Source organism: Mustela putorius, unplaced genomic scaffold (assembly GCF_011764305.1).
Source record: "Mustela putorius furo isolate JIRA1106 unplaced genomic scaffold, ASM1176430v1.1 tig00003858_pilon_pilon_pilon, whole genome shotgun sequence".
In the NCBI taxonomy this organism is placed as follows: Eukaryota; Metazoa; Chordata; class Mammalia; order Carnivora; family Mustelidae; genus Mustela; species Mustela putorius.
In genome coordinates this window covers 17,279,271-17,301,939 of record NW_025422010.1, presented here as the reverse complement: position 1 = coordinate 17,301,939, position 22,669 = coordinate 17,279,271, and the positions used below count along the sequence as shown (strand labels likewise).

Here is a 22,669-nt window from a genome sequence, read left to right as displayed (position 1 = left end):
AATACAAATTATTTCTATAAATTAGAAAAAAAGGTTTCAAAATTTTTGGTGACTTTGAATACCCATTCACAGGAGTTATCTTAGGACATACTTAAAATATGATTAGATTTTATAAGTTTTGATTTATAAGGTAAGATTTCTTATCAGCCTCACCTTCTGACCCAGGGTGCTTTCCTGCTCATTGGTATTGAAAACAGTAACATTTTCCAGATTAAACTGACTCTGCAAGTTAAGACCTATTAAAGAGAAGAAAAGATTTTCAAAGCAATTCACCAAACAACTAGACTTAAGACTGTAACTCTGTTGTCATATAACCAAAACATATAAAACGATAAATCCATAATGAAACAAAAGATCAAGTCAGAAATAACACCATACTTGATTTCCAAATCCTAAGAAAATATCTCAAAATGCCAACCTAGCTTGTGTTAGGGTGGTAGGATTAATTATAAACAACTTTTTTTCCTTCATCTTCCAAATTTCCTGAAATAGGTTTTGTTATTTTTATAATTTAGAAATTAAATTTAAAAACATTTATTAAAGGATATATATTGTTTAAAGCTACCCTTAGCAATATATTATTAGTTTTTCAAAGAGTCAATAAGAGAAAGAAAAAATGGTTTCTCTCTGTCTTGCCAAATTAGTAATGCTGTACATTGAAAGAGAAGTCTAAAATGTTCTTTAAGGGGTGCCTGGGTGGCTCAGTGGGTTAAGCCACTGCCTTCAGCTCAGGTCATGATCTCAGGGTCCTGGGATTGAGCCCCGCACCGGGCTCTCTGCTCAGCAGGGAGCCTGCTTCCTCCTCTCTCTCTGCCTGCCTCTCTGCTACTTGTGAGCTCTCTCTGTCAAATAAATTAAAAAAAAAAAATCTTTAAAATGTTTTTTTAAAAAATGATGAGGTCTACAAATAAAGGGGATTAAGAGCACACTTATCTTGATGAGCACTGAGTAATAGAATTCCTGAATCATTATATCATACATTTGAAACTAACGGAACACTGTATGTTAATTATACTTCAATTAAAAAAATAGAAAAGAAAAACAAAGCTACAAATAATATACATTTGAAATTTTAGATAATATTCACAAATTCCCAGAGGGAAAGTTACCAAAATTGTCTCAAGAAAAAATGAAAAGTCTGAATAGTTCCAAATCTGTTACATAAATCAAATCCATAGCCACAAAACTTTATTGTGGCTTTTCTACTCATAAATTCTACCAAACATTCACGAAAGAAATAATACACAATTACTCCAACTCATCCAGAAAAGAAGAAAATGTGAAAACTTTCAATTCATTTTATAAAAGTAGTTTAATCCGCTACAAAAAATCTAACAAGATCATTATAGGAAAGGAAATTTACAGGCCACTCTCCTTCCTGAACTAAATTCACATATCCCTAAAAAAAATTAACATTCTAAATCCAGCTACATTTTATGAGGCCATAACACAACCAAATTTAGATTATGCATTAAAAAAAAAAAAAAAAAAGCTGAGAATTGAAATCTTGTTCTTATTCTTCTATCTTCTGTAACTTCCAGAAAAGAAACTACAAATTAGTACTTAGGAAGGGGCACATTTAGTTTCACAAAACACAGCCTTCATTTATCACAGATTTAAATGGCAACTAGGTATCCAGCACTGTTCTAGACATAGAGATCACAGAAGTAAAAAACACAAATACACTGAAAATGCCAGATGGAAGAGATCTGAAATCAGGTGGTGATAATGGGTGACTGCAGTGGCAGGTTTAGATTAGATGCTGAAAGAGAGGCTTCCTGCGCAAGTAAAATTGAGACCATCAATGGGGGCGCCTGGGTGGCTCAGTGGGTTAGAGCCTCTGCCTTTGGCTCTGGTCGCGATCCCAGGGTCCTGGGACTGAGCCCCATATTGGGCTCTCTGCTCAGCAGGAAGCCTGCTTCCTCCTCTCTCTGCCTACTTGTGATCTCTCTGTCAAATAAATAAATAAAATCTTAAAAAAAAAAAGTCAGTAGTGTGACACTAAAGAACAAAAAGGTTTACAGAGGGAAGAGTTAGAGTCAACACCCTAAGGTTCTACTGACCCTGGGATTTTGAAGGCCTAAAGAAGGTGAGATGCCAATTCAATAGGGAAAGAATGGTTTTTGCAACAAATGATGCTGGGACAACTGGGTGTTAACACACAGAAGAATGAAACGGGACTCCCACCTCAGACCATAAACAAAAATTAACTCAAAATGGAGCACAGAGCTAAATCTCTTATAAGAAAACACAAGAATAAATATTTTAGACCTTAGGTTAGACAATGATTTCTTAGACATGACACTAAGAGCACAGGCAACAAAGGAAGAGATAGATATATCAAACTTCATCAAAATATAAAACTTCTCTGCTGCAAACAATAACTATCAAAAAGTGAAAGGAAATACACAGAATGGGAGAAAATATCTGCAAATTACATATCTGATAAGAGTGTACTACCTACAATAGAAAGAGAACTCATACATCTGATTAAGAAAAAGACAATCCAGTTTTAAAAATGGAAATTAGCCATTTCTTCAAGGAAGACATACAAATGACCAGTAAGCACATGAAAAGATGCTTAACATCTCTAGTCATTAGGAAAATGCCAATCAAAACCACAAGATACCACTTCATATCAACTAAGATGGCTATAATAAAAAAAATTAAGATAACAGTAAGTGTTAACAAGGATGTGGAAAAATTGGAACCCATATGCATTGATGACAGGATTGTAAAATGGTGCAGCTTCTTTGCAAAACAGTTTGGTAGTTCATCAAAAATTTAAATACAGAGTTACCACATGACTTACTAATTTCACTCTAGGTATATGCGAAAGAGAAATGAAAATATATGTCCAAATAAAATCTTATAAACAAAAGTTCACAGCAGCATTACTCATAATAGGCAAAAAGGGCAGAAACCACCCAAATGTCCATCAACTGAATGGAAAAACAAAATGTGACATATCCATATTGAGAATATTGAAAAAAATGAAATCCTGATACATGCTATAACAGATAAATCTTGAAAACGTTATGCCAAGTTAAAAAAGCCAGTCAAGGGGCCCCTGGGTGGATCAGTGGGTTAAAGCCTCTGCCTGTGGCTCAGGTCATGATCCCAGGGTCCTGGGATTGAGCCCTGCATCGGGCTATATGCTCAGCAGGGAGCCTGCTTCTCCCTCTCCCTGCCTGCCTCTCCACCTACTTGAGATCTCTGACAAATAAATAAATAAAATCTTAAAAGAAAAAACCCAGTCAATAAAAGACCACATATTTCATTATTCCATTTTTTAAATGTCCAGAATCTATAGAGAACAAGCAAATTCATGGTTCTTTAGGGCCTGAGGAGAGGATAAGAATGATGATGAGTGGGGGGAGTGACAGTTACTAGGTACAGGGTAGGAAAAATGTTTAAAAATTAGACTGTAGTCATTGTTGTATAACCCTGTCAACATGCTAAAAAAACAATGAATTGTACACTTTAAATGGTGATTTGTATGATATGTGGACTCACATGTTGAAAGCTTTTAAAAAAATGAAAAAGGTGAGTTTCCAGAAACAAAAGGCCAAATTAGCTAATTAATTCAGATCAACACTACAAAACCAACTAAAAACTTGGATAAATTACATTAATTCCATGAAAATTCACAGGGTATAAACCACGTTCACATCCTATTCAAGGCAATGAAGTAAAAAATGCTGTTTTGTTTTGTTTTAAACAGTAAAGAGCTGACAAGAAAGGAATATGTGGCAAACATCCAGAAGGCAAGTAAGATAAGCAATGCATCATCAATACTTAAAGCCACTTCTATCTTAAGTACATCTACCAAGCAGAGAAGAATCAGTTGTAAAACTGAGCTACCCTTTTTGTAGCTTTCACGAAGCTAGAATTTTAAAAACAAATCTGGGCCCAAAAAAGGTAGGGAATCTAATAAATCCCACCAGCCATCTTCAATGCTAGGAACCTGTAGGGTTTTAAGTATCGGGTTAAAATAAACCAAACTATAGTTCAGTGCCAAGTATTCTCAATGTTTGAAAGACTGGTGATAGCCTCCTTCTAAAGGTGCCTGGCAGAAGCAATGAGAACTCTATCTGGAGAAAAGTATCTATCCGAGACCTTAAAACTAATCCCTCAATATTATCTCAAATGTAACATCCAACACTCACCAGATACTCAAACAGATAAGACATCCTGAGGAACAGCAGAAACAAACCCACAAAGCCTGAAGGTACTAGAATGATCAGATACATAACAATGCTTATCCTGGTTAAAAAACTAAAGAATAAGTTTGAAAATACGAGTGGGGAATAAGAAACTAGAAACTGACACAGCACACTTTAAAAAGACCTTCAACAAGTGAAAAATAAAAATAAAATACAATGAAAACAACAAAAACTAAAATTAAAAATTCATTTAGCAGCTGATCACCCATAGCTTAAGAAAGAGTGAACTGGAAAACCATTCTGAAGAAACTATTCAGAAGTGACAACTAGAGATAAATAGATGAAAATATAGAAAAAATAAGAGACAGAGGATATGGACAAGGTGTAATAATGTTTACTAGAATTCCAGAAAGAAAAGAAAAAGGCATACACAATATTTGACAAAATAATGGCTAAAATTTTACAAACTGGATGAGACACTAATCCACAATTTAAGATTCCCACAAATCTCAAACATGATAAAGAAATCCACAGTAAGATACCTCATAGTACAACTGGAAAAAAAACCCCAAAGAACCCAAAGCCAAGAAAAAAAATCTTAAGATCAAAGAGAGAAAAAAAAAATCTAGATTATCTTCCAAGAGGTTACACTGATATTTGTGTTGTCTACAACAAGAGAAGTCAGAAGACAGGATTATCTCACACACCATGAAATCCTCTATCTAGTGCCAACCTACAATCTTTTGTATTGAAATCACTCTATGTATTGAAATCACTCTTCAAGAATAAAGATTTTCAGACAAAACATAGACCTTCACTAAAGAAAAGTCCAAGGGGGAGATTTTTCACAACTAGAAGATCAGAAATACAAGCAGTAAGTATTTTAGTAATCTAAATTAATCTTGATCACATTAAATAAGTAGGAAAGGAAAAAAAGAACACAGATCTAGTGTGACAAAAAAGGAAACATTCAGAAACCACTGCCAGCATATACTGTGGGTATCACTACATGCACGCACTGTTGTAAGCTTTTCATGTACTTTAATTCATTTAGTCCTCACAACAACATATGAAGTAGGTGGTATATTAGCCGGACATTAAGGAAAGGAAGACTAAAGGAAAGAGGTATTAAATCTGGCATATGTGAACAGAATGTGGAGAGCTCTGGAGAACTGGTTATATTCCATTTCTGGAGTTTGACAGTGGTTACAGAAGGATCTAATTCAGAATAATTACAGTATACATTTATTTTATGCATTTTTCTATATGAATGCTGTATTTCACAATAAAAAATGGTAAAAGAAATGAAATAAGTGTGCCTAAATAGTGACTGTGAGGGAGAAAATGGAAGCAGAAAAATCAGCATACATTATAATATAAATAGAGACCTGACAGTTCATATCTACATATGTGTTATTCAACTACACATTTTTATTATTAATAAGCTTGGAACCTGAAAAGAATCAACTGTTAAATTACTATGTTGTACATTTGAAACTAATACATGTCAACTATACTTCAAAAAAAAAAAAAAAATCAGAGACTTTAAAGGTTACCTGTATTGTATCATCACATATAATCACACATCACTATATCATCAGAGCAGCTTCTAATCCATTAAAAACTGAAATAGATTTTCCTTCAAAGCATTAGTTAATGTATAAAAGCTTACCTGATTTCTCAGATAAAGGGAAAAGCCTGGCCAAAAAGAGCTGAATTCGTCCACAGAAGACTGTATTCTGGGATTTTGATAATCTTCTCAGGAGGTCTAACAATATATGGAAATGAGGTTATAGGAAATCATTCTGTTGATTATAACTATACCCAGATTTGTTAGTCTGTCAAGAGTATTTTCCTTTTAAAGCAGTCATCAAAATTGGTAGTACAAACTATTGTTCCAAAAAAGCTTTAAAAAAAATCAGGAATTAAAAAAAAAAAAAAATCAGGGGGACGCCTGGGTGGCTCAGTTGGTTAATAAGCCGCTGCCTTCAGCTCAGGTCATGATCCCAGGGTCCTGGGATCGAGTCCCGCATTGGGCTCCTTGCTCAGTGGGAGCCTGCTTCTCTCTCTGCCTCTGCCTGCCGCTCTGCCTGCTTATGTTTTCCCTCTCTCTCTGACAAATAAATAAATAAAATCTTAAAAAAAAAAAAAAATCAGGAATAAAATGAATTTAGCATGGGCAAGATAAACTTTACTAAATTTTATTTTGGTTTTAAGTTTACACCCACAACAGGAACAGTTTAATTTTTTTTAAAGATTTTATTTATTTATTTGACACAGAGAGAGAGAGATCACAAGCAGGCAGAGAGGGGGAAGCAGGCTCCCTGCTGAGCAGAGAGCCCGACGTGGGGCTCGATCCAAGGACCCTAAGACCATGACCTGACCCAACCATAACTGAGCTGAAGGCAGAGGCTCAACCCACTGAGCCACCCAGGCACCCCAGGAACAGTTCAACTTAAAGGGAATGATGAGTTGTAATAAATCAGTCCGTTATTTAAAAATGAAGACACTAATCTGTTTTTAAAATTTTATCACTTGTGTTTAATTCAACCACCTGTTTTTTTTTTTTTAAACACATAAACAATGAATTTTGGAACACACACACAAAAATAAAATTAAATTAAAAAAAAAACATGTTTTAAAAAACAATCATTTACAACTGAATTACTTACCATTGCACATACGTAGTAAATAGTTTTTCCCAGCAGAATAGAATGTGTTCTGAAATTAAGACAGAGATTACTATTATCATTCAGGAAGTTCTGAACTCTTCAATAAGTCACAGCAAGTACGATATTAATTACTGACATACACTGAGTCTACTATCCCACTTTCACTATTTTCCCCACAAATAGCATTTTCTATTAAATACATTTGCATGTATATAACAAAACATGATACTAAATAACTGTTTTAAACACATGAAAGTGTGCATTTTCAAATTAATTGTTCTACTCAAATTTTACACTTCAACTTTTTCTACACCATGACTTTTCACTTGGCCCCTCAAGACAGCAATAGAATTCCCTCAGAAGGACAAATTTTTGGCAGTGAGCAATACTAAAATATAAGCAAAAAAAAAAAAAAAGAAAATCTATCTTCTGAACTCTGGATCTACAGAAAGGTGTTAGCAGAAAAAGAAACGAAGGCACTTACTGATTTCCAAGTAGCAACATTTTTTTCCACAAAAGTGAATATAGTGTCACACTGATCCAAAGGAAGACAATCCAAAACATCTCCCAACAATACAAAAGGTGTAGAGGCGGTACAAATACCTTCAAGTGGAGCACAAGCCAATTTAACAGTTAAAAAAAAAAAACTGTACAGTAAAATAGCCCATGCAAAATAATTCTGAAAAATATCTACACTTACTTAGTCACTCCTAACAAATTTTTAAGAGACAAGAAATGGAAGCAACCTAAAAGTCCCCAAATGGGACATACTTAGGTAAATTTTGGTATGTGCACTCAATAATAATGATGATGATAATTCTTGATTAACACTTCTAGAGCATTTACTATATGTCAGGCACACTAAGTGCTTTACTTATACTAACATATTTAATCCTTATAACCTTATGAGGCAGATAATATCACCTCTAGTTTACAGAATGGGAAAACTGAGACACAGAGAAGTTAAATAACTTGCCCAAGGCCATAGAGCCAGTAAGTGGTAGAGCTGGGATACGAACCCAGGCAGTCTGGCTCCACAGTCTGTTTTCTTCACCACTAAGCTATTCAAAAGAATATAATGCAGCCAATTAAAAACGATGGTTATGATGACTATAATAACTTGGAAAATGCTTATGATATAATGTTAAGTGAAAAAGGCAGGATTCAAAACTGTACGTATATTATGGTCACAACAATAATAAAAGTAATTTTTAAAAAGACTAGAGAAACTAAAAACATATACCAAAATGAATGGTAGTTTTTTAAAGTAGAGGAATTATGAATCATATTTTTCCTTTGCTCATTTCCAAATGTTCCCTAATGTTGCTAAATATTTTTGTGATTTACCTTCAAAAAAGATAATAAAAAAGTCTGATACTGATTTCAACTAATAAACATTTTAAAATAAAAGCACTGTTTCGGGGGAAAGAATGGTATAGTAAAAAGTTGTATTTCCAAAGTCATTAAAGCAATAAATTAAACATTTTTTTAAAGAAAAGGTCATCTGGACTAGCTAAACATATTTTCATCTCCCTGCTTATTCTATTTAAAGGTAACACTAACACTTCATTTAGTGTTTAAGAAAAGTAGCCTTTTAAGCGTGGTATGCAAAGAAAATATCTGGGGAGCACTGTAAGCCCCAAACACTGCAGTTAATATAGTATGTTCAAAAAAGGGAAGTAATATATCCAGCTCCACTCTGCACTGGTATGATCACATCTGGAATGTGATGTGAGGGAATTGCCAAGAACCAGTGGGTGGCATAAAGAAGCAGATTGCAACTTAGTTTAAGGGAAACCTGACAAGACTATCTAATAGAAATCAAAACAGTACGCCCCATCAATTGGCATAGATGCTAGATGACCACCTGCCACGGACATTACAGAGGGGAGAAGGAAAACCAGAGATGAGAGCAGACATCTGCTGAACTCCCTCACCACTGAAGGTTGAGATACTATATGCCCTGTTTGACCTAATGCCTGCTTTGAGAGGTATACTCCTGCCTGTAGTTGCAGCACAGTTTGACATAAATTAACTCATGTTTAATTATATAAATTAAGAAAATTAGCTAGATTCCACTGCCAAGATTCTGATTCAGTAAAACTAAGCTCAGGCTTTGCAATCTCATTTAAAACAGAGATTCACGGATGACTCTGATGAACTGGACTATAGTGTGATTTCCCCAGCATTTTCACAACCTGCATGCACCCCAGCCTCTGCATGCCCTCTTTGCGTCATCTTAACCTTGTCCACAGATACTCTCTTCAGTTCCTAAGTATCCTGTTATGTTGATACTTCTATGGTTTTGTATACAATGCTTTTTTCTGTCTATTCAGTCTTCTTCCTATCACATGGCAAATTCCTGCTCCATCTTTCAAAGCACACAGTAAGTATCAGTATATCTAAAAATAACTCCTGATACTTTTCAACAGGCCAGCCCATCTACACTTCTGAAAAGCACAGTATAAATAAATTATAGCATTTATCATATCTTGTTTATTTTTAGGTAGACAACGAGCTTTCTGAGGGCAGGCATTTTTATACTTTTTAACCAGGAGAGTGTCTGACACTAAACAGAAGCTCAATAAATATCTGCTGGGTTGAATTCAACAAAACATATTTATGGATAATTTGAAAACATGTCACATAAAGAATACAATAATAATCTCTCTCCAGAAGGACTTTTTCCCATCCAATTAAAAGAAAAAAGCATCTAAGCTTTAATCAGAAATCCTTATCTTTCTCAACTAACGTAAACGTTCTAAAAATAGACTGTACAAATTCAAGAGTTAAAAATATTACAAGTCTACAAGAGTAACACATCAAAGTAATCAATGAACTAAGCAGACTGCTGTTTGACAGAAACTGGGCAAGGAACCATCCACTGCAGCACCCATTCAAGTATGCTGAATGAATGAACATCTTGTATAAAAGTTTAATGTGTGAAGTTAGAATTTATGAATTATGCTTAAGTTCACAGAATGGCTTGCTGCTACACCAGCAAACCATTTTTACCTTGAATGGTCTAGTTTTTGTAGGAATAGGTATCAAAATAATAAATACATAAGCAATGCTTTACACGTCACTGCTTCTTTCTGCAAATATTTAATGAGCTCCTACCATGTGTTAGGCACTGTGTACTTCCTATATGCCTTTTTTTATTCTTGAAATTATCCTCCACTGCCACTGCAACCATTTTAACCATTCCCCTAACTAGTATTTCTGCCAGCAGTCTCTCCCAATCTAACTCTTCCTCCACAGCTCCCTGTGTGCATGGGATGAACTGGACCATAGTGTGATTCCCCCAGCATTTTCACAACCTGGGTGCACCCCAGCCATTTGCATGGTATACAAAGCTCTTCGCAAATGACCCTAAGCTACCTCCCCTGTTTCCTTCCTCACCACAGTCATCATCCTCTCACCCTTCTGCTCCATCCCACTCTTCAGCCAGGCTGAACTCACCTTTACATAGCTATGTATTTCCTTCCCTTTCTGCCTGACAAACCCATCAATCTTCACATCCCAGCTCCTGTTACAGCTTTCCTGATTCCTTTAGAGTTTAGAAACTTCAACCACACTTCACAGTAATCATACCTCAGTAAAAAATTTACACATCCATTTCCTCCATTAGCCACTGAGCTCCTTATAGGCAGGGATGTGTTTTCTTTACCATTGAATCTTTTAGTCCTACCTCAGTACCAGGCACATAGTAGATGCTCAATAAATATTTACTGAATGAATGAAACAACTGGAGAACAAATAAAGTGCCAAAATGTGTGCAGTATACTAGAGATGAGGAAGTGTGAGCTAATTTCATTGGGACAACTTCCTGGCAAAGGTGGTAGGCAGAACTTGAAAAATGAACAAAATCAAATAGATGGAGAGGTATAGGGAGAGTAAGTTCTGAATAAAGCATGTCACGTCCATGATTACTTTAGAAAAACAACACTGAACTTACCTTCAGTTACTCCCCCAATAGCAAGAGAAATAATAGCTAAAACGTTTTCACATGATGAGTGATTTATCTACCAACAGAGGAAAAAACAATTTGATTTAGGGGCCAGAGTCAAGACTAGTTCGGTAACAATACAAACACATCCTCTGACATTAAAGCATAAGAAATAGAAGATAAACATATTTCTTATAGAAAACAAAATTACTTTCTAAGATGAAAATATAAAAAATGACTAATAGTAATAGAATCATTAATTGTTAAAATAGATCCAGTAAATAATAAGAGTGATTATAAATAAAAGGTGATTCACTTAAAATCCACTGGTCTTAGGAAGACGGTTACATTAGCATGATGATGGCTACAAGCTAATCAAGTACAGAAGTGCTGAGGCCATATCAATCAATGGCACAGGGCAAAGGCAGGGGCAGGGGAATTAATTGTACTGGTGCATCAATATGTCTAAGTAAAGATTTTAATAGACGGGAGGTAGTACTTAGATTCTATAACATTATAGAAACTAGCATTTTTTTGAGTGTTCATTATGTGTTGTTTTATACAACCTTGAAAGAATGTTATATTCCCTCTTACATAGGAGACTGAGGCTCAGAAAAGCAAAGTAACTTGCCCACATTAAGGCCTTACAACATGTAAGTGCCTAGGTCTGAAGAGGATGACAAAAATAAGTTTTGATACAGAACTGTTCAAAAGAAAGGAACGTTGTATTTGGCCATTAAAAAAGGATCTAACTTCTTGGGACACAACTTTCACTTAACCAAGAATAAACTGCTGAAAGTTTTCCCTTCCTTTGGGTGCCCCTCAAATGGTAAATAAATTCAGAATTTTCATGTTTAGGTTAAATTTTTCTACTCAAGTTGGATAGACTCTGGTTTTTTTGTATGCTAACTGATGAGGCTACCATAGGAAAATGAGGACATAGAATCCCAGCTCCCTTGATGAACATCCTTGGACTAGACCTTTGATGCTACCAAAAAAATGTGTCACTGTTCATACAGCAATGTGAGAGTGCCCACCTTCAAATACAGTTCTTGCTCAGGAAATCTCATAACAACTTTTCTTATATTCACTTGGAGAGAGCTCATTCATTAAACCAAACCCTTAAATTATACTTGTGCTGTCAAAATCTTAACTATTACATAATTCTTATGCTATGAGCAAATCAGCTTTCACAAAGTAGCAAGCTCACTGTAGAAAAAATAATCTTGTATAAATATCCACTCTGAGGATAAAAGCAACTTAAAAAATAACACTGATTAATTTGGCAACAAAATTTTAACAGTAAAGAAAAACATACTTACAATTTCTTCTTCTAGAACACCTCTGAAAGCTTGGTCAAGGGTACATTTTTTTTCATTTTCACTATTAAAAACAAAAGACACCTGCATTTTTCAAACAGCTTAAGGTAACGTATAACGATCTCGGCAAGTGTATTTTATGGATATCAATGCCTTACCTGCCAGGTAATTGGCTGAAGGTACTCAACAATGGCTTGATATTTTTGTTGTTTAGAGCCTCTCTGGTAGACTTCTAGAAAAATAAAAATAGCATGTCAGTGGAAAGATTTTTGCTCATTATTTACTGAAAAACATCACTAATCAACAGTATGTCTAACTGGAAACACTTATACTTGGGAAAAAACTACCTATCATTCTATTGGTTCTTATTCAAATGCCACTTAATTATACAGACTCTCATCACTTTAAACTTGATGAGAGCTTGCCAACGAGCCTTTCTCATTTCAGGCTTTCCCTCCTACCAATTCTTTAAATATCACATTCATGAGCGTATTCTACCTCCCCCCCTCCCCCCCACCCCAGTGCTCTTATTTATAAGCTTTGGTTTTAAAATGTCATAGCTCCCTCTCAAGGTCCTTGACGTTATATCCCTCAGTCTATCCACCCTTATTTCCCACTACCACCTAACACAGTCTCCAATAAGGTCTACCTACTTTTTTCATTATCAAGTATTCACTCATTGTTCTTCCCATGCTCGTGAAAATTCTATCCATTCTTCAAGACCCACTGCAAGCCCTTCCTTCTCTAGTTTGAACAACCCAGTCCCTGACACATAGTCAACAAGGTATACTTGCTAATTGTCTTAGTCATAACCTTAAGCCAAAACAATAAAAAGGAGGTTTTGGTTCCTAGGTAGAGCATGTTACTCTTGACACGGGGGTTTTAAGTTCAAACCCCCCTTCAGGTATAGGGATTATTTAAAAATAAAACCTTAAAAAAGAAATATGAAAGACAAAAATATTGCAAAGTAATTCATTCTGCAAAAATTCACATACACTTGGAAAGCCATCTCATTACTCCCATGAGTTTGATTTACACTGGAAATGTCCATTCCTGACTCTGCCAAGAGCAGACTGTGTCATCTTGGGCATATCTCCTTACTTCCTTGTGCTTCAGTTTCCTCTTAAATAAGGGGGCTATGGTAGATGCTTATTACTAACAGCAGCAGTGGCATTACCTGGAAACTTAGGAGAAATGCAGGGTTCAGGCTCCATTCCAGACCTACTGAACCAGAATCTCCAAGTGATTCCATTGCACACTGAACCTTAAGAGCCACTGCACCAGCTAATCTCAAATCCCCTCAGGGACTAATATAATACTGGATATTTCTAGTAGTTACTTAGCAGAATTTCAGAGCACCAGGGATTACAGCAAAATACACAGAAAAAAAAAAAAAAAGACTCTGAAGGCATAAACAAAATATAACCTGGTTAACAAACAAACAAACCCTCATTGTATGGAATTTAAAAATAACCTGCACACAAGAAAACTTTTTATTCTGGTGTTACTAGAACTAGGTAAGCACAATTAAATATTTGAGTAGTTGAATCATGACTCGAAATATTGGCGCAAATTCTGAAAAGAAATACAGGCAACCCACTCAGAACAGGGTTCTTCATGCTCTGATGGGCAACACAAGAATACTGGGCCTGAAGTCAGAGACACCAGCGAAGTTCATCACCTTACTTCTTGGGGTGTGTGTGTCTGTGGTCTCAAGTTCTATCTCAACCACCAGGGTTAACAGAACTTCACCTACTTCACTGTGCTATTCTGAGTTAAATAAGCTAACATGAAAACGCTGTGCAAAGGCGTTTCCCCAAACGCTCAAACTACTCTTCCTCATTGTGTAAGAATAAAATGACAGCCGGCAACAATTCCCAAGCTGATTTGTTTGCCTCTTCCTACTCAGGAGCTCCTTGTTAATCTCTTAGGGAGTGAGCTATGGAGGTTTAAAGGGTGGTGAGTAAGGGGCCGGGACCACCGCCTGGCAGATTAAGAGGCGGAGCAGGAGCCAATTCTCTGGACTAAAACCACTGGCGTCCTGACCCTCAGGTAATTCTAGAGACACCTGTCCGGCTAAGCGAGCACTGCAGAAGAGCTCGACCGCACCGGAGGCAGTCTGCGGATGAGTCCTCCACGCGGGTCACAAAGGCGCTCAGAACGCCGGGTTCAGAGACCTGCGAGCAGAAGGACGGCGGCAGACAGCACAGGACGCACGGAAGAGGCAAGTAATGCGTCTTTCCCACCTCCCAGCCCCCGACGGGGCCAGGAGCCTACACCGCGCCGTACACACCTCAGTTCCCGTTTTACCCCAGGGCAAAATTCGGGTATTTTTCTGGGAGAGGAGGAAAAAGATAGAGCCGGGTTAGAGCCCCACCCGCCCCCCGTGCGCTCACCGTAAACCGCGTCCGCGCTTCGGGCAAACTAAAAAGCGGCGGCGTCGGAGACATCTTCTCGGCTGCGCGTGCCCGCCACCGCGCTGCGGCGCCCGCGGATGACGTCAAGCGGGAGCAACGAGATTGTGTCTCCGTGAGCGGCTAGAGCGGCCTTTGAGCCAAGGGGTGGGTCGGTGGGGGCTGGGAGCTACTATGGGGAGAGTTCAGCCGCCGTTGGAAGACTGAGTCAAGCACTATGTGGTCAGTCGGGATTCGTGGAGAACCTTTGGGGTGACGGCATATGGGCGTCTTCGCCCTGTAAGCTCAGTGCTGCCTGGCGGGGACTAGGCCGGGGGGACTAGGCCGGGACGCGCACCTGCAGTGATTTTCCTGATTGGGGAAGCTGGGTGAATGACGGCTAGTAAGGCTTACGGAGTCCCTCGGGAAGGTAACCGCCGCCTGGGAATCCGGGGCAGGTGGTTTATCAGGGAGTGCGTCAGGCTGGGGAGGTGAGGGCAGTGCCCGTGATCTCCGGACTGCAGTCGTTCTCCCCGACGGAGTGGTCTTAGCTGCTGCCTTGCCGAGCAGTTAGTTAATGGACCGTGTAGCTCACTGGGCTCTGTAGCTGAGGAGCAGTTCCCTCCTCTGTGAAACAGAACGAATGCCCGTTTCTCGGGACTGTCGGAAAGCGCACAGGAAACACTGAGAACAAACGTGGCTTCAGTGAGAATAGGAGTATTAGTATCAGTATCTTGGTACCAGCAGTAACTTTGCTGCACATAGAGGACTCGGCTGAAAGCGAAAGACCGAAGAGGAATGCAGTGCTCGGTGTTTTTTTTAAAAATGGGGTGGCACTGCGTCCAGGGTAGAGGCACCGGTTCCAAAATCCTTTCTCCTCGGCAACTTCCTCCCTTGTCTCCGCGCTGGAAAGGCTTGACCGATGAAAAGCCAAGCGGCAGTTAATTTTCTCCGTGGGAATTATGCTGTGGGAAAAGCAACACTGACCTAAACGCTCTTATTCCCTTCCGTGTGTACCTTCTCCCTTCGCTGACGTCGAACAAGAATACAGGAAGCTTAACCAAAAGATAACTTTGCATAGTCTTGCCCTTAAGTGGGAATTGTGAACGATGGTGGCTACCTGAAGCATTACAGTCTTCTTTAGAATCAACAGAATCATTCAAGTTTGTATGACTTAAATTCCAAATTGGCTGAAAAACCTGGTATTAATTGATTTAATAGGTAGATGATGAAATAGGATTATTATTATATTACAGATGACTATTAACTATCTGGATCACAACTAAGACCTGAAAGGTAAATAAGTTTGTCTTTTTCTTTTTCTTTCTTTTTTTTTTTTTTTTAACAAGAATTCAAACAGAAGAAGAGCTGGAATTTCTTGAATCATTCATCAAAGCCCAGTGACTTAGAATTCTATTTGCTTATTCAGCAAACATCTGTTAGGCACTTTGTACACAGTGGATACTATTTGTTGAATGAATAACAAATATTTGAACAAATAATGGAATGAACAGAGTACTATAGCTTAATTCTTTTTTGAGGAACTCCAGTTGACCCAAAAGAAATAACTAAGGTTATTATCATGACTAATTTAGATAATAGCTCCTATAAGTGATCAAAAGAGAGAATCAATACCATATGTAGTGGTCAAGGAGGCTTTGCAGAGAAGATAGATTGGATGAATTGGACCTTGAAGGATTCCAATAGACGTAGGTGGGAGTAGCAAAGAATAAATAGGAGAAAGCTTCCCAGTGGAAGGAATGGTATGAGTAGAAGTGTGGAAGAGAGAAGGTGCAGTGAAAGACAGCCATTCATTTTGACTGTAATATTGGGTTCTGCACGGAAAGAGGGCTGAAGAGTCCAGCTGAAACTCAATTGTATTAATGTTTGAGGCCAAAGAATGTTATGGGGTTGAAAATGGCTTCTATGGGGCACCTGGGTGGCTCAGTGGGTTAAGGCCTCTGCCTTCAGCTCAGGTCATGGTCTGGGGGGTCCCGGGACCGAGCCCCACATCACGCTCTCTGCTCAACGGAGAGCCTGCTTCTTACCACCCCACCCCTGCTCTCTCTGCCTGCCTCTCTGCCTACTTGTGATCTCTCTGTCAAATTAATAAATAAAATCTTTTTAAAAAAATTGGCTTTTATAGGGTGTGCCTGGATGGCTCACTTGGTTAAGTGTCTGCCTTTGGCTCAGGTCATGATTCCAGGGTCCTGGAATTGAGCCCGCATTGGGCTTCCTATTCTGCAAAGAGCCTACTTCTCCCTCTCCCTACTGCTCCCCATGCTTGTGCTCTGTCAAATAAGTAAAAATCTTTTTTAAAAACAGCTTTTATAGCAAGTTATTACTGGCAGTAAATTTTGGAGTGGAGAGAAATGAACATGTTTTTCTGCTAATGAGTGAAGCAACAGCAGATGAAAGAGTATGGGAAAAAAGTAATCAGGTGACAATGGGGACTTACTGTTTAATGGGTGCAGATTTTAGCTTGGGATGATGACAAAGTTCTAAAGATGGATAGTCATAATGATTACACAACAATCTGAATTACTTAATGCCACTGAATTGTACACTTAAAAATGATTAAAATACTAAATTTTATGTATATTGTACAATAGTGAAAATTTAAAAAGAAAACCTGTTTTTAAAAATGTACCATTTGGGGGCGCCTGGGTGGCTCAGTGGGTTAAAGCCTCTGCCTTCAGCTCAGGTCATGATCTGAGGGTCCTGGGATCGAGCCCCACGTCGGGCTCTCTGCTCAGCAGGGAGCCTGCTTCCTCCTCTCTCTCTGCCTGCCTCTCTGCCTACTTGTGATCTCTGTCAAATAAATAAATAAAATCTTTAAAAAAAATAAAAATAAAAAACAAAAATGTACCACTGGGGCACCTGGGTGGCTCAGTGGTTAAAGCCTCTGCCTTCAGCTCAGGTCATGATCTGAGGGTCCTGGGATCGAGCCCCACATCGGGCTCTCTGCTCAGCAGGGAGCCTGCTTCCTCCTCTCTCTGCCTGTCTCTCTGCCTGCTTATGATCTCTGTCAAATAGATAAATAAGATCTTTAAAAAAATAAATAAAAATGTACCATTATAGCACTAGATAGCTTTAAAAAAAGGCAGAAACATCAAAAACATTGGTATGATCTTGAAAATTCAGAATAAGATTATATTCAATAAGGCCAAGAAATAGAGAATGCATTTTTGAAAGGTATGCATCAAAAACCACTATAGTATGCTGTGAAGTGTGTAAACCTGGTGATTCAGACCTGTACCCCTGGGAATAAAAATATATGTTTATAAAAAATAAAAAATTTAAAAATAAATAATCCATTAGTTCCATTATGATAAAAAAAACACTATAGTAAAAATATTGTAGCATTTAGATCATGTAAATAAATGTTTTATAATTCCAAATGCACTTGACTGTATTACCACATTTGATCCTCTATATGATATTTTGAGGTGGGTAATACAATTATCCTACAATTAATTCATCCATGAGGAAGCAAACTTAAGGGTTCTTGATAGTCAGTCAGCAAAATAAGACTACCCAGGAGTTTTGATTTCAAGTTTCATGCTCATTACACTATATTATATTATCACAGATAATGCTCAAGTTTTATGACAATTTCTTGTGGTATTTCTACTCTTTATAACCATATTCCATGTAATTATATATAGGAAAGAGGTTCCTCTGTTGTAGCTCACATGGCTAGAGAAAATTAATTTGGGAATTGGGCCTAGCTTTATTTCCACAGCCTGTATTCTTCTCAAGTCTTAACTCTTGGATCATTACCAAGCCACAGGCCTAATTATTGTCCCATAAATTATTTCCTTATAGTCCACTAAGGATGTGGATCATATAGTCATAACAAAACATTATGAGTTTTCAAAAGTATGTAATAACACTCAAAGGGCAGACATCCAGTGACACATAGCAACCTCACTTATAGTTAATGAGCACCTGTTTCTCTTAGCGAGGTAAGGTGGAACAGGGACTGCCTCCCTTAGCAAATACCCTCCAATGAGAATTGTAGGCTTGGTGGCTTAGATAAATTCGAAGCATTCACATCATGATTCCCCTTCTTTTCTTTGGTGTACTTTCACTGGGATTCAATTTACTGTTGGGATGATGACAGAAAAGGACCGAGGAGATAGCTTAGTCTTTTGTTCTCTTTATCCTCTAGTCTGGGCCTAAGGAAATGCTCACCAGCTACATGTGGATGTTGGATTGCCACTTTTGCTGGTTCATGTTCTGGACACTAGCCATCTTTCCTTTTCTATTTGTAACTTGAGTGGATTGAAACAGAACTGATGTTTGAGAGGAAAAGTTGAGCAAAAAGAGATTCCTGCATTTGGAGAGGAGTAGAACTGTAAAGTATAAAAATGGAAGAGGGATAGAACTTTGTACATATTTGGGACTTAATTTTTGTGGAAAAAGGAATTATATGGAAACTATATGTGGCTACTCTATTTTTTAATAGGTTGTTGGCAGTTTTCAAGCATTTTGTATTGTACTAGTCATTCAATACATATTTATTGTGTGCCTACTATCCACCAGGCACAAATACAATATTATTGATTATATATGTAGTATTTTATTACATTTTAAGTACTGTAAATGTCATTATCTAGTGTACACTATAAAATCCTGTGTGGTAAGCTTGGTTGAAACACACAGATGAGCATAATTTGAGTTCACAGAAATGGATGAATTGGATGTCTTCCTTGCCCTGGTAAGCCTACCTTCCCTCCAGGGTTAGGCAGAGATTTTGCATGAAATAGTACCATTGTTTGACTTGTTCCCCTTTCTTGTCCTGATTCTTTCTCTCCCTCCCTTACTGGCTTCTCCCAACAACAGTTAAATGATTTGCTCACAAATTCTCACCTCAGGGTGCGCTTCGGAAGGTTCTGACTGTGGTAGTTTGGGTCTACCAAGAAGCAGACACCAGCACAGGATTAACGTGCAAGCATTTGTTATGAAGGGAGCAGGGGCAGGAAGAAAAGCCTCTGGACCACAATGTGGGACTGATACCTGTGGAAGGAAAGAGGGAAGGAGGGAGGCATAGGTAGGAAGTTTCTGAGTGAAGTGCAGCTCCAAGAAAGGTCTGACTTTGCCGATGAGGAGTCCTCACGTCAAACTTCTTGTCAGAAGAGTGTTGCAGTTTTCTGGAATGAGCCTGCACTAGGACCTCTGCCATGCTCAGTCATTGACTAGAAGCAGCCCTCAGAAAGTCTGGCCTCCATGCCAGTGTGGTGGATCCAGATATTAGCAGTGAGGGCTGTCAGTCATGTGTGCTCCCTACAGCAAAAAGATCTGAGTGGAACATTTCCAGGGCCACAACCGTATCCTAGGGTACTCATATAATCATGTTTTATTCATTCATTTTTGGAAAATATTTTCATTTGTTTATTCTCAACAAGTAAATATGAACAAGGCACTGTGAACAAAACAGAGTTATTGCCCTCATGGAGCTGTGATGCTGCAGAAGAGCAGATTTTTTTAAAAAGTAAATAAAAATGTAACAATTTCATTGTGTGATAAATGCCATGCAGGGAATTATAGCATCTACTGAGTGTGGTTGTGTGCTCCAGTTCTAAGTGCTTTGCATCGTGAACTCTCGTAATTTTCCCAGCAAACTTAGGAGGTTTACTCTTTATTATTCCCAGTCTATAGGTGAAGAGCTTGAACGGCGCTGAAGTAACTTAGCCCATGGTCACTCAGAATCAAAGGAGTGTGAGACTCAGGCAGATCGTGCTTGAGCAGGATATAAATAGAGTTGTCAAAAAAGGCTTCTCTGAGGGAGTCATATGAAAGCCAAAACTTAAAGGATGGAAAGGCATTAGTTGTATTTTTGAGAGTGGGACTTGGAAGGGGAAGGTAAGAAAGATCATCCCAGGTAGAAGGAGCAGTGTGCACAATGGCCTCGTGTTAGGAAGGAGGTTAGCATATTTGAGAATCGAAAAGCAGCATCGTGGGAGCAGGATGGAAAGCAGTGGACAACGAGGTTGGAGACATGGTCAGGGCCAGATTGTTCAGGACCTTGTATTTCACTGGAGTTTCATTCTCCTCTATGGTATACTCTAGCCTTCTGGAATCTCACTGAACACACAAAAGTTTGTTTTGAAAGTTCTCTATTATTTGCATTAATTGTCTCAAAGAGTCCTTTGCTTTCGTTGACCACAATGCTTTCACTCTGTGGAGCATCTGATTTCCTTCATGTTACTGGTGATTTTTCATTATGGATTCATGTTTATAAATGAAGGTCAAGATGGCTCAGTTCTAAGAACTATTGCAGGGGCTGTTCAGCCCCTACGTTTCCCATTTGACTTGCCATTCCCACCCCCCCTTCACCCCATTCTTTTAACAGACAAAACAGTGGTGGGCGTATGATGGCTTAGCTAGTAGCAACTCTTTACAATTTTTCTTCTGTGTCTGGAAAATATGTCTGTCATTAAGAGTTTTATAAACAGCAGGGAAACATACTCTGGTTAGTGCTTCATAAAGTAATTTTTTGGAAGGGTATCCAGAAGTTAATACAACAAAGACTAGAGATGAAGCTTGGGCAGGCCTCAATGGAAGCAAGACATACCATCAGTCTTAGGCACCTGGGTGTCTGAGTTGGTTAAGCATCTGCCTTCAGCTTTGGTTTTGATCTTGGGTCCGGGGATTAAGCCCTATCCCAAGTTGGGCTCCCTGGCTGGGGCGGGGTGGAGGCACTGCTTCTCCCTCTCCCTCTGCCCTTCCTTTCTGCTACTGCTTGCTCTCTCTCTCTCAAAGAAATAAAATCTTAAAAAATATATATACCATCAGTCTTAAGATGCCCCTACTAATGCCACCTTCAGTGGTTTGGCTCTGTTCCTGGTTTCTGTGGTCGGTAGACACTTGCCATCACATCACAGAGCACTCACCACCACATCATGGTGCTGCAGCTGTCCTGCATCACCTCTAGTCCTCAAACTTTGCACCTCTTCCTCTAGGTCTGAGATCATGGCTGGGAGTATCTGAGTGGCTCTTCTGTTCAAGTTCTAGCTTCCAGAGAAGAGGAAAAGTGATACCTGGCCCTCCTTGCTTTCAGCTTCAGTAGTAAACCCCAATTGGGATTTCCCTTCAATTAGAAAGGGTCTTTGGATGCCAGACAGCCAGTGGGATGATATCCATTGGCCCTTCTGGCTGTCCAGTACAATTTCTGTCACCTCAGGGGCTGTGGTGAATTTTGAGCTACTGTTGCCATCATCCTTATCACTTGGACTGAGCCCATCTGCCAAAAGAGCAAATGAGGCCAACACACAGAAACAGTGCTGAAAGCTGGGCTATAGGAAATGGAAAGAGGAGGAAAAAGATGTTAGTTGGGAAGGAGAGATGCCGTGAGAAGAGAGGATGGGAAAGTGTTGGGAAAAGATCAATTGCAGAAGAGTCAGAGCACTGCTCTTTTTCATGTCAGGTGACTGCTTCAGTAGCGTCTTCACACAAATAATTTCCTTTTATAATAGTTTAAGGCTGTTTGGAGTTATAGTTCTTTTATTTGCTGTCAGAGAGACTGGATTAATGCAGGAACTGAGGTAGGTCTCATCTACAACAGTTATTTTTTAGTTTTCTTTTTATTTCTCAATCCCACAAAGAGGAGGCAGGGCCACCCCTCGGATGTTGTGAATAGGGTGGATTGACTCTTAAAGGATCCAGTGCACTGGAGATTATGGTCTAGCACGTGTGTGCCTTACTTGCCTCCCATGAGGTACAGGTGAAGTCTGTATTTGGATTTTTACCTCAGAGCGGTAGTAGATCTTTTTTCTGGTTGCCCAGGCAAGTAGTAGGCATGCCCCTTCTTAGGTAAGGCATGACCTGAATGTCTGTAGACGTGAATAGGAGCCTATCATTATGTGAGCAGTAAGTGTTCTCATAAATAGGATTCCTTTTCTGTGGTATTGGTGATGCTAAGACCTCAGTTTATTTTAACAGAGCTTGGGAAGTTTGGGAGAGGGATAGAAAAAGAGTGTTTTGGTTTGGCTTAACCCCCAAAGTAAGCCAACTCCTGTCCATATAAATTATTTGAAATATGATCCACGGAAGCAGTTGAAGTAGGGAGACTCAGAGGAGGAAAAGGCCATCACAAAGCTACCTTATAGTATTATCAGTCATTGCTGTAGGCGAATGGAGGTCCATGGTGCTGGAATCTTTTGAG

At 38.6% G+C, this 22,669-nt stretch overlaps 1 protein-coding gene across 1 annotated transcript in view; it reads right to left on the bottom strand.

Annotated features, from left to right (window-relative positions):
- Nucleotides 1–14,646, bottom strand: part of THOC1 (THO complex 1) — a 52,970-nt gene extending 38,324 nt beyond the window's left edge. Inside the window, exons 1-8 of the mRNA XM_004742813.3 lie at nt 14,503–14,646; nt 12,265–12,338; nt 12,110–12,170; nt 10,797–10,863; nt 7,323–7,441; nt 6,839–6,887; nt 5,839–5,934; nt 154–236 (exon numbers count right to left, since the gene is read on the bottom strand). Of these exons, the coding sequence (XP_004742870.1) occupies nt 154–236; nt 5,839–5,934; nt 6,839–6,887; nt 7,323–7,441; nt 10,797–10,863; nt 12,110–12,170; nt 12,265–12,338; nt 14,503–14,556 (603 nt within the window). The 5' untranslated portion in view covers nt 14,557–14,646. The remainder of the gene's footprint in view (nt 1–153; nt 237–5,838; nt 5,935–6,838; nt 6,888–7,322; nt 7,442–10,796; nt 10,864–12,109; nt 12,171–12,264; nt 12,339–14,502) is intronic.
- Nucleotides 14,647–22,669: the final 8,023 nt, after the last annotated feature.